Below are 12,358 nucleotides of genomic sequence, written 5' to 3'. Positions count from 1 at the left end.
TAGAAAAATAAATTGCTGTAGTTCCCCAACCAAAACAAGCCAAATAATTATTTTTTTTTACCTGCTCTGTTCTGCGTAGGAGTGCTGGTACACAGCTGTAATTTTGACAGTGGACTGTGTGGATGGATCAAAGACAAAGATGATGACTTGCACTGGGAGCCATTCAGAGATGCATCAGGTGAGATACCTATGTATAATCATGTCTTGTAGTTCAAGAACCACCCAGGCTTGAGGCTGATGACAGATCTCACATTACGGTGAATCTACAGAGCTGTTGTTCTTTTAGTTCCAGAATGTATTTCACACCCACAGCTCTCTTGTGTACAGAAATCAAACCTGAGGATCCCCAACATAAAAAAGCAACTGAGAATTTGCAGTTCTATCGTAGCTGGTATCTTTACAATAGGAATGTCTCTGAAGAAGTAGTAAAGACAGATAATCTTGTGAGTCAGAAAGAACAAAAAGGTGGAGCAGAGAACAATTTCTATTTATGGTGAAACAAAGCTTATTTTTCAAAGCACCACACAAACATAGTTATTTCTATATCACAAAATTTTAGAAAGTGCTGGAAATAGTCTTTGTTCTGCTGCCAAATATAATTTCTAGTTTAATGTCTCAGTTTGATTTTATTGAATTCCACTCTAAGTTACAGCAACCTGTAAGTAGGAAAACTGTTAAGTAACTGGAAGGAAGACAAGTTAGGTGCTCAAATACAGAGACTTCTGAAAATGGGTATGTTTGGGGTGGTAACTGGTGACCTTGCAATGTACATGGCAGGGGAGTGTGCACTGGCCACTTGCAGGAGAGGAGAAGCCTGGCATTTGCACTGGCGGTCAGCCAGAGCAGTGACCCCCCACTGGCACACCTCTCCTGGTGCAGTCCCTGCAGAACTGCACACCTGCAGTGCTGGGAGCCAGCTGCATTTTGTCCCCTGTTGAATCCCCCACAGGCAGGGAGAGGCTGGCTGTCCCTGCCTGCACACCCTGCCCCCAGCAGCGCCTGCCCCACCGCGCCAGGGATTAGACACACAGCTCTGGCCCCGTAATGAGGAGATGACTTCACACCCAGAAGAGCAGCCTTTGAAGTGCACAATGATGTGAGGGGGTGGCAGGCGTTGGGAGGAAACGCTCTCAGGAGGTAAAATGTTACAGGTTAAGCTGAGGGAGGGTAAGGGCACCGAGACCCATTTCCTTGTGCATCTCCTCATCACAGGTGTCTGTCCTGACACTGCCAGTGATGAGACAGTCCTTGGCCACCACAGCGGGTGACCTGGCACCTTTTCAGGCTCTGTAGCTGGCTTAGTGGAAGTGCTGTCTTCACTTACTGGGCAGCCCCCTCCTCACACACAGGCACGCTCCAGTCTTGTGTGTGCTCCTTGTGACACTTGGAATGACTCGGAGAGCAGGGCTCCATCCTTCTGCAGGTGAGAGAACAGGTAGCTGTGTCCTGCTTGCAGACTGGCAGTTTGAAAAAGATCACACAATTTAACTTTTTTAAACATGGATTTAAAAAACACACTGTTTCTGAGAAATTATGTCACTCAAAGCTTATTATCTGTACTCAAATATTGTTGTTAATACATATTACATTCCAGAATGATAATTTTTAACTGGCTTTTTTTCCCCTCCTATGTTACTTTCCAGTCAGGGATGATATCTCAGCTGTTTTTTCCTGTGTATGTTCTGCTGCTGTTGACATAACCTGTTAAAACTAGTCCCTTGAAGTCACCCACCCACTCCCTGCTGTCTGGAATACCTTGTTACAAGGATTTATTTTCACAGCTTGGTCTGAGTGTTTGCTTTCACCTTTAAAGTTTGCTATTTATTGGTTTATCAGCATCTGCATTTTGAAAGGAGCCATGCTGAAGCCTTATAAGCTTATCTTACCTGCAGAAAAAGCTGATTTAAGGGGACCTTTTCCTGTAGGGGCTTGCCTGCAGATACGTTGGCTTTGTGCTTACCTAAATCTGTTTCCTATTGATTGGATTCAGTTACTGTAACTATCTGAAACAGATGCAGTTAATGAGTCAAGTCAGTACTTTTATAGTGATATAAATGTATCTATGACAAACAGGTGCAGTTATTTAAACTCTATTATGCTAATTTTAGCCTTTGGTGACCTTAATGCAAAAACAATGCATTAAACAACCCCCTCAAAAACAAATAAAACAAAACAAAAGCCCTAAACCCAAAAGACTGTAACAGATCCTGGGACAAATGGATCCCTCTTCATGCCCAAATGCAGATCTGGAGCCCCAGACAGCAGCATAGGCCTTTGTTAAATGTCAGTCAGACCAAAAAACTTTAAAGCCTATGTAGAAGTAGTTAATTGGAGGCAAGGTTGGCTTTCCTTTTATGAGTGTGACAGGCCCTAATACATTGCCATTAAATCTCACAGCTTTTGAGGGAAATGACTGTGGCTTTCAAAAATAAAGCTCTGAGTAATAGCAGGGCAACAATTTCAACGAAAAATATTCTTCTATTTTATAGTTAAGTAAAGATTGTGTATGTCAACAATATTACATTAAACAAGTGTTTTGATTAAAAAATCTGATAAAGGTTCTTTGGTTCAAAGTAACATAAGAGGAATTTTTTTAGTTTTTATTTTTTAAAAGTGAATCTTCCTCCCTTTGGTCGTTGCAATTTTTAAAGTTATCATCTACTTTGCCAAAATTTTAATGAAAACTACAAAGACAGAATACAGTTTAGGATTTTCTCCAATATGTGAAGTCTCATTTTATTGTAGTTTTGAGTGCCTGTGTAAAAGGGTATGTGGGCTTATGGAAGTATGTGCCTTTTTTGTTTGTTTTTAGGCTCAATGGATGTTGCTTTACCTGAGATTCTCTATTTTGTGTTCTAGGTGTTTTTTTATGAATGTGCCTTTACTTCATACATGATCAGAGATAACAGTAGGGTTTTGAATTAAGTATGTATGTTTAGTGAAAACTTACTACTGTTAGAGAAGATTTCAGGGAGTGTATCAAATTAACAGCCATTTGGAAATAATTGCTGTTTCTACATTTCTGTGTTCTAATCCAGATTGAGAGTTTAAATTATTGTTAAATAAGAAGGCTATCCGTGTTTGTGAATGGATACACTTTGAGCCTTAACTTGTTAACATAGTTCCCAAACAAAAGGGAAGGGACAGAACTATAGCTCAGTTACATATGCTGGCCTTCTCATTCATCTATCTAGTAGCAAACACCTGCAGTTTACAAGGTGCATAAATGTACAGAGTAGCTTTATGTCACTGTGGGTTTAAAATCAGTCATCAGGGGGTTGTCAGAAATGAAGGAATAAGTCAAATTTTCATTTTCAAAAGGGGTATTATTTGCTTTGTAAAAAAGAAATTAGATTGGCAAGACCTAACCTGGTACCAGTGTAACCAGCAGTTCAGCACTGTAAACCATACCCTACAGGAGGCAGATGCATCAGTTCTGGCTCACATTCCAGCCACTATATACCTTGTTTAAGACTCAGTGGGCCATGTAGTTAATTTAATGTTTTAATGACTCCGTGCATTTGGTCCTGCAACATAGTAGAATTTTTTTTAACAAAACCCACACCTTAACTGCTTTATCTCTTGTAGGGGGACAGTATCTTACCATATCTGACCCCAAGGGCAAAGAAGGAAAAGCAGCACATCTTATCCTGCCCTTGGGTCACACGGCTCAGGCTGGCGACCTGTGCCTGTCGTTCAGGCACAAGGTGCCAGGGCTGCATTCTGGTGCCCTGCACATCTTTGTAAGGAAAAATGGTGCTCATGGGCCAGCTGTGTGGGGAAGAACTGGTGGCCATGGCTGGAGACAGACACATATAACGCTGCGAGGACCCGGCCTCAGGAGCGTAAGTACTGACCCATGTGTGTCCTGTCTTCTGGCTTTTGTGCATGAGGCGATGGAGACACTTTGATAGTGCAGCACTGGAATGTTTGTCTTCCAGGTCCAGTTTCAGCCTGTGTTTTTCCTTCTGTTTTACTCCCTGCCAATGAAATAACATTAAGGACAAGAGAGTCATTGTGAATGTTTGTCAAAAAAACCCACCTACAGCAGTAGACACATAAGAAATGGCAAAATAGCCTGTACTGAGCTTCCTCTTGGAGCTTATTTTCAGGGAATCCCCATGTAGGAAAGAGCAGTCTAAGGAACAATGGCACACTGTCCATGGATTTCCAAAAGCCTGTATCAAGATTCCTCATCAACAATTCTCTAAATAATACAGAGTGCCATAAATTAGGAATAATCAGCCCCTGTGGATTAATAACTGGCAAAACTGGGGCAAAGGTCTTGAAAATAAGCCATTTTTGATACTGCAGGGAGGTTACGTGTGCAGCCTTACATGGTTTTATGCTCTTCAGCATCCCTACAGCTGATGCAGACAAGGAGGTAAATGATGACCTAACTATGTCTGTAACTCCAAAAGGTTTAGCACAATCAAAAAAAGCTGTCAGAAGTGCCATGGAGATTCTTTTAATACCTAGAAATCTTGGGAACGTTGGGTGATAAACTGATATATCAAAAGCTCAGCATTTTTCTTCACCCTCTGCTTAGCTTTGAAGGCAGTTTCTGTTTCAGATCTGAAGAAAGGGCCTGTTAATTTTTTGAAAACTTTACCTCAGCCAAAACAACACAGACATCTGACCTTCTGTTAGCCATAAATGAGTATCAGACTGGGAACAAGTTTATAACAGGTGAACAATCTGTTTGCCCCAGTCTTATCCCCTTTCCAGAAAGTTTAGCACTTCTCACAACCCTGTTGCACATTACAGAGCAGTTCATTAAGTGTGCATCACTAACATATGAATATGAATGGAGACCAGAATCCTTCATTACATTCTCTTAATTAATTAGGTTCATGTTAATTATTTCTAAAGCACACCAAAAATCACTAATTTCTAAAAAAAAAAATTAATTTATTCACCACAGAGTTGAATACAAATAAAATCTAAAATATTTTATTTTTAAAAGTAAAATTCAGTAAATTCAGGGTTTCTCTGACCTCCTCCATCCCTCCTCCTTATTCAAAAGTGTGCTTCCAGCAAGTATCCCAATTATTTTTAACTGCACAGCTGAATCTCTGATCTATGAATCTGTCTTAAATCTTTCCAGTTCAGTGATGACAGCAGACACTTAAAAGTTTTGCTGTTAGCTTTGAATAATTTTTTTAGTCACAGTCTGTGGCTGTATTTAACAGTTCAGGCTTCTGAATCTACAGCACTAGCACAGGTGAACAATACTGATTTATGGGCAATGTTTCTTAAAGTCAGCTGGCCATTCTATATATCATGTCAGATGAATGCTCCAGTCTTTATAGTCAGGCTTTATATTTGTTGAATTTCTCCTACTCACGCTAAGTCTGGACTGCTAATGGTCTGCTGAAACCCATGCCCAAAGTTCAGCTGCCATTTTGCAAGGAACCAGAGCTTCTGTAGATCACCAGGAGCCTGCAGGAGCCAGAATTTGTGAAGTAAGAGATGGATGTTTCTAGTTCCTACAACTAAGGGTGCAGGTGCTTTAGCAATGGAAAGTGCCTCTACTAGACAGAAGTTTTCAGAATGCAGAGGATTTTGTGTTTGCCGTAAGGGACGATGAAAGCAGTGCAGAGGTGATACGTTGAAAGTGCCCAAGATTCTCTTATGTGGAAGTCCTCCTCACTCACCTCAGCAGGTGGTACAGCTGGAGTAACCCTGACCTGAACTGCTGCTGGCTCTTCACAGAGATCCTGCCAAAGTGAAGAAGGGAGAGGATCAGAAATAGAAAAAACAGCCACTATTCTGAGTAAAATAAATAGTTGTGATTGCCTGAGCTTTCTCATGCTTTTGCTTTCTTATTGTTGAGATGACTCTCAACTAAAACTTCTTTTATTTTACTTTGTTTTTGCACTCAAATCATTCTAATTCTCTTCCCAGGTTGTTTTCAAAGGAGAGAAAGGGAATGGAAGAACTGGTGATATTGGACTAGATGATGTGATCTTGAGGAGAGGACGCTGCTCTGAAGAGCTTTAGCAAAGACAATGGACCAGCACAGTCATCTCCTCTAGCCCTTCTAAGCTACTTCTACCAAGCTTTGAAAAGGAACTGCACAAAATAGAATAAAAAGTTGGAGAGTGACTTCTTAGTAGTCTGCTAAGTGCAATCTCACTGAAACTTCGCTTAAAATCATGGAGAGCACCTCTCAGGATTCAGGAACTCCAATCACAGGCTGGTTGTTTCTATTAATCCTTACCCCTAAATCATGTTTTGTATGTATTAACCATTTCCCCTGATCAGCCTGATGACTGCTCACACAAAGAGCACTTGTGATAAAGGGAGAATTAATTACAAATGGTGGCAAAACAAAGCTCCAGCTCAAAAAGTTTTAATGTTAACTGATGCTTGTGATCTTCCCATAGTGCTACTCTCTCACTGATTAGATTTGATGGACAGTGGGATAGGTCTAGATTCAGTCACCTCAGATTAGCAGAAGCCTGGACCTGAACTGTGGCTTTACTGCCACTGACCTTTCAAGAAGGGTTTGCTTCATATCAAATAGCATTTATTTTGCTGTTGCATCTGTATTAACAAAGAGCAGTTATGTAGAGTAGGCATTGCATCCTGTAATATTGCTACTGCTGCGTTTTGTGTATATGTGTATGGTTAGTGACATATTTATGTTTGAATATTTACAGACTGTAGTTGTGAAGCAATTGGCAGTGGTGCTTTCTTATTGTACAAGGTAGGAGTCTGGCATATTCTTTGATGCCGCTGGTCGTGCCAATAGATGTGTTACCAAAGTCAGTTAATGGTGCTCACTGAAAAATGCTGGTGCAGTTTTTCATGTTGTAATATGTTGAAGGCAAAGACCAAACCCTTACCTGATGTAAACTGGTATCTGTTAATGCTGTACAAGTTTGCATTTAGCTCAGGAGCAAGTCCTAAAGGGCTCTCAATACTGCAAGAAACTCCTGGTTCAGCTGAAGACTGAGCAACCTGGAGAAGAGAACTTGCATCTTGAAAGATTGAACCCGTTGACACCCCCAGGAATGTTCCCTTCCCACGGGTGGTACAAGCCTACACAAGCAAAAATTAACAACTCTGACCATGAAATGCCTTGAGTGATCTTTGGCAAATGTCCATATTCCATCCAACCATTCTGTATATAATAAACACTTTATTCTTTAGAAATAGAAAAACCATTAGTTCTAGCTGGAACTAAGTATTTATCAGAACTTTGGACTAATTATTTAGTTACGTATCATGCATGAGGTGTGCAGTTTCCCAGGGAATTCTTCTGTTTGGTTTCATGTTTTTTAAATGAGGAACATTTAAAAAAATGAATCATCATTGCTGCTACCATCGTTAGAAAAAATTCATGTTAAGTCTTGCACAAAGTCCAAAGAGCCAAAATTACAAGACCATTACAGGTCATATTCCAAATGCCCATTTCTGACAAAGTACTGTTTTGAAAACATTTTTCCAGTTTGCCCCCTAGGACAAAGCACTGTATATAGAGCAGAAGTTCATTTGACCAAACAGACAGTCTCTTGTGAAACCATATCAACAAACATTTTGAAAAGGAAAAAAACAATGCATTTGTAAACATTTTTAAACTATTTTGCTTCAAATATGATAATGATCTTTTTCTCTTACATTACTTTGTAAAATGTCAGAAATATTTGTGAATAGTTGAAATATTTTGTCCTTATTTTAAACTAACTGGAAATCTGGTGTTCATTTCTGGATCAAAAGTCTCATTTTTACTGCAGTAAAATGAACCAAAAGAAGATAATTCAACCAAAGTGAAGTAGCTCTTGTTACCAGATTTAAAAGTGCAATTAACTGTAATATGACAAGAGCATTTTAAGTATTATTCAAAAGGAAGAACGACAGTTTTCAACCTAGCACTTTCAAGAATAGTTTCACAGGTAATTTAAGAGCTTCTGCAATATCAAATGTCCATGTTGTCCAACAAGCAGCAGCAACTGCTGTCGTTCCACTCACTACTGAACCTGGAGAAACTGTTAAAATTCTTTGGCATCTAACAAGATGCTTTGGTCTGGTTCATCTACAGTGGATGAAGAGGCTCTTCACCACATACACATCTTTCTGAGGCTGAGACTTCCTCATTAAAACAGAAATCTATCTCCTAGCTGTGCAAGACTAAAAGAGTTATTTGCCCCCTTACAAATGGTCCTCAGAACCCAGAATGTGACTGAGTTCAGAAGATAAGCAGAACTAAGTACTGAGGTGACAGGAGGAGGATTTGGGGTGTCTGTGTTTTATGAATGCACTTCACATTGCACTCAAACACATAACATTGTAGAGCTTTGTTAACAAGTGATGTCTCAGCTGACAGTGGCACTGGGGAGGTCTTTGCAAGACTGGCCCTGAAGGAGCTGCTATGACTGCAAGTCACTCACCTCTGCAGCTGGTCATGCTGTGATGCCCCATCTGTCACCTTCTCTGTTTCTGAAGAGATGAGGCGAGGTCCGAGGTTCTGTGGTGATGATCTTTCTCCAGCCCTTGCAGGAAGCTCTGTGCAGCCACATGCCTCAGCCATGAGGGAGCTGGTACTGCCATGTTCATGTGAGCCTCAGGAAGGAGAGGAGATCTACATGGCCTTAGGTCTTCCTATGAAGTTGGTTTTATAACTGCCCTTCCTGCTTAGGGTTTAAGAAATAAGTAACTGTCAAAAGAAATACTACTTTGCACTACATTAACATGAAAACTTCTATCAAATATCCTTTATAGCTTCTTGCCAGCTTACAATTTTTTTTTTAAAAGAAAAGTTAAACTTTTTCCCCAAAAAAAGATGGAAAATAAATATTATTCATAAATTATGGTACCATGACTAGTGGCAGTGTACAGCTACTGCGTGTGTTAACATCAAAGTGAGTACAATGGAGGAGACAGATACTAGATTTTGTTTCCAGGTTCCATTCTATAAAGTCACCTCATCTCTCATCGGATCTGTGTCATTAAGTCACCAGTGAGTGCTTTCAATAAATCCCACTTGTTCTGGAGGAAAGCTTCCCTAGGTTTCCTTCCATAAATTACCCTGCACTTGGAGATCAAAACATTGATTGTAATCTGGCTGGACATTACAGTAACTAGCCTAATAAGAATCAATTTAGTCAGGAGAAGACAGCCCTGAGCAGAATAATGCTTGTGAAAGCAGCCTCCATCATCCTGCTCTGTCCTTATGGAGAAAAGACACAACAGTAGCACCTGCCTTCAATCCAAGAGCAGGTTCTCTATATAAGGCCCATTATAGTTGGTTCCTCCCTGCAAATGAGGCACAGTAATTGTCTCAAAGACTGCAAAAATCAAGAGACTTTGGGTCACACCCTACATGGTGACAGTCACCTTGAAACCTGTTTGCTCTTCATTTAAAGCTATGCAACAGGATAAACTATACCTGTCTTTAAGACTTAATTGTCAGTGTTGGAGTTATTAATTGTTGATGGAGGTCCAGTTAAATCCTATTCAATTTTTATTTACATAAATCTAGATCCCAAACAAGTTATCAAAGTTTGCCTGGTCATTAGAATGCTTTCTTACCTGCTTATCCTGGTGTCCTGTAGTCACATAAGATTTTATGACTTAAGATCTTTCACAACAATTGAAAAACAACAAACCCCAAGATGATCAATGCACTGGTGTAAACCTCCACCTTTGGAAAGAAATAATAGACATTACAGTGGTAACTACCAGTAGTTGTTTGAAAGAGCACAGAAACCTCCTTATGCTTTGAAAGTTAATACAGTTAATACAGACCTGAGCTGTAGCAAGTGTGAACAATTTTGAACAGTTTCAGCACACACAGAGCTCCCAACTGACCTAGCAATAAGTGAGGAAACGCTTTATTTCAGTGAAAGGAAGATGCCACCAGACTGAAGGCTCTTCAGAGGACACAGAGACACCTTTAACAGTACAGACTGAAACACCAATAGAGTTCACCCAGCAGCTCCATGTAGACTTTCAGGACTACAAGTTCAAAATGAATCAAAGCACATTCTGGCTGCTCTGCTCTTAACACATTTCCTTGCGCACTTTGTATCATCTCTTCCATGCCCAAAACTTGTTCCTTTGCTTTGAAACAAATTGTCCTCTCGACAGTGCTCTTGCTGGTTGCTTTGGGCTGAGACAGCCTATTTTTTTAAAAAGAAAAAGTTTATTTTTTGTTTATTTCTCTTCTTAAAAACAGCCTCTTAACATTACTTAGATCAGGATAGCAAGTTTCTTTTTATAGCAAATAACCCAGTTACCAGATGTGAGTGCTCCCTGGACTGTTCATGTTAGGTTGCCTTCTTTCTCCTAAGAAATTTCTAATTTAACTCCACAGAGTCAGATGGGATATCATGCTTATACATGCTTAATACATATCAAAAGTATTGATCTATCTCTCATCTTCTTAATAACATACCAGACAATGAAGCAAAGGGGACCTGAATTTTCTAGATAAAGACAGAAATTATTCCCTGCTCTACAGATGAGGCACGCCTCGTCATTATTTTCCCTCATGTTGCTTCCCAATAGCTGTTAAGAATCAACACATTCTTTACTCTCAGTGATATTTAACCTCATTCTGTACTCATTCTGGAGTACAGTGGGCAAATTTTTGCCACTTTACTGTCTCCCTGTAATCCACCCACCAAAAGACTATCCAAGACCCAGGAACAAGGCTGTGTTGCCATCAAATCACTCTTCTAGAGGTACCACAGGCACCACATCTCTCAAGCAAAAGGGCCATCACAACAGCTCCTCTGTACTCTGTGTACCAGGAAACATGATGTATCATTGCATATGCAGGTAACCACCATTTACTTCAACTTGTAAATCCTACTGCTACACACTGTCCTCTTGGTACACAATAGAGACAGGTCACCTAGCCTAACCTGCAATAGCAGTTAGGTAAAAGCAGCAGCACAATTAGAAGCCTCCATTATTCAGCACTATTGAAGGGGGGAAGCTCACAAGCAAATTTATTTGCCTGCAGCTTCCAGAAGCCTGGATTTTGGCCTTGGCTCTTTTGCCACTGCCACAGTCAGGTGAGGTACACTGAGGCAGTTTTCGACCCAGCTGTCATTGGCTTCTGTGCTACAAGATCAGAAGATTAGGTTCTTCATTAATACCACACAGAACACCTTGCTTCTGATTAAAATGAATCCTCAGCTGCTCAGAGAAATGGATCTGACTTTCTTTCCTGAAGGAGCTGCTGAACAGGGCATCTAGAAGGCCGCTGTGCAGAAAACACAGAAAACCAAGAAAACACTACAAAGGAACTTGGGCAGCCATGAGACATGTAAGCAGATCAGATACTGATGAAATCACCATGCTCCCTGAGCTGTTTATATGTGATTTATCTCAGTTGCTAGTTAATGTTTAACATGCACTTCCCCTGTGCCTTGCCAAGCAGTTGGCAAACTCACTGCAGAAGAGGCACATGTATGTGCTCCAGTAACAAACATCAAGCATAATTTCAAAGCTGCTATAGAAAAGGGAGTTCTTACTCCAAGTAAGAACTGTTGTTTAAAGTTCTGATTCTCCTGTACCTGAAAGTGACCAAACTTATTTTTGCCACCTCAAAGAACTGAAATACAGCATTCTTCCCTTCTTTACCATATTCTGCTTTGTGCTAGGATTTTTTTAATTTCTACTTGGGTCATTCCTATCTCCTACACAGAGTGCTCTACAAGGCTCCAAAGTGGATTCTTTAATTAAACAACAGCTACCAACATTCAAAGTCTTTTACAAAGTGCAGATCTTCCAGTCTAGCCCACAGTGACACCAACCTCTCAAAAGCTCTTTGACAGACCTACCAGCACTTTAGAAGCACTATACTTGACATACTGGCACTTTTACCTGCTACCCTGTGCAATTCTGCTGGCTCACTCAGATGTCTCCATGTGGCATGACAGCAGCCATGGACACCACAACACCCACATGCCTTGCCACAGTGGGGTTCCTAACTCCTGCCAGAAATCAATCCTGCCACCACTGCCACTGGCTTCAGGTAGGGCTGGATTGAGCCCCTGGTGTGAACAGATTCAAACCAAGTCTCTACAAATCAGACTGGAATAAGCCTCATTTGCCTTTGAGCATTCATGGCTGGGCATTCCACAAAGAACAACCAGCTGAATTTAGACAGCCTGTCAAGCTTGCACGACCCACCCCACAGTGGGAAGGCAGCCCCAGCAGCTGGGACCCTGCAGGTACCCTCAACCAGCAGTGGGGCAGTGGGCACTGGCCTTGCTCCTAAGCACAACCAAATCTTCAATGAAACAGGAAGTGGCTGAAGATTCAGAACTGGAGCATTTCTTTATCTTATCCATGGTGAGTGTGCACACACACTTTGGAGGTGGATGCACTCACTGAGCAC

At 40.8% G+C, this 12,358-nt stretch overlaps 1 protein-coding gene across 3 annotated transcripts in view; it reads left to right on the top strand.

Moving 5' to 3' along the window:
* NPNT (nephronectin) overlaps positions 1-7,775 on the top strand; it is a 51,395-nt gene extending 43,620 nt beyond the window's left edge. For all 3 annotated transcript variants that reach the window (XM_051616661.1, XM_051616660.1, XM_051616662.1), the window contains 3 exons: positions 80-178; positions 3,589-3,845; positions 5,908-7,775. In XM_051616661.1, coding sequence (XP_051472621.1) covers positions 80-178; positions 3,589-3,845; positions 5,908-6,003 — 452 coding nt within the window. In that variant the 3' untranslated portion in view covers positions 6,004-7,775. The remainder of the gene's footprint in view (positions 1-79; positions 179-3,588; positions 3,846-5,907) is intronic.
* Positions 7,776-12,358: the final 4,583 nt, after the last annotated feature.

The sequence above is a fragment of the Apus apus genome, chromosome 4 (genome assembly GCF_020740795.1).
Source record: "Apus apus isolate bApuApu2 chromosome 4, bApuApu2.pri.cur, whole genome shotgun sequence".
NCBI lineage: Eukaryota > Metazoa > Chordata > Aves > Apodiformes > Apodidae > Apus > Apus apus.
Note: the sequence above shows the minus strand (reverse complement) of the source record. Positions and strands in the feature narration are given on the sequence as shown.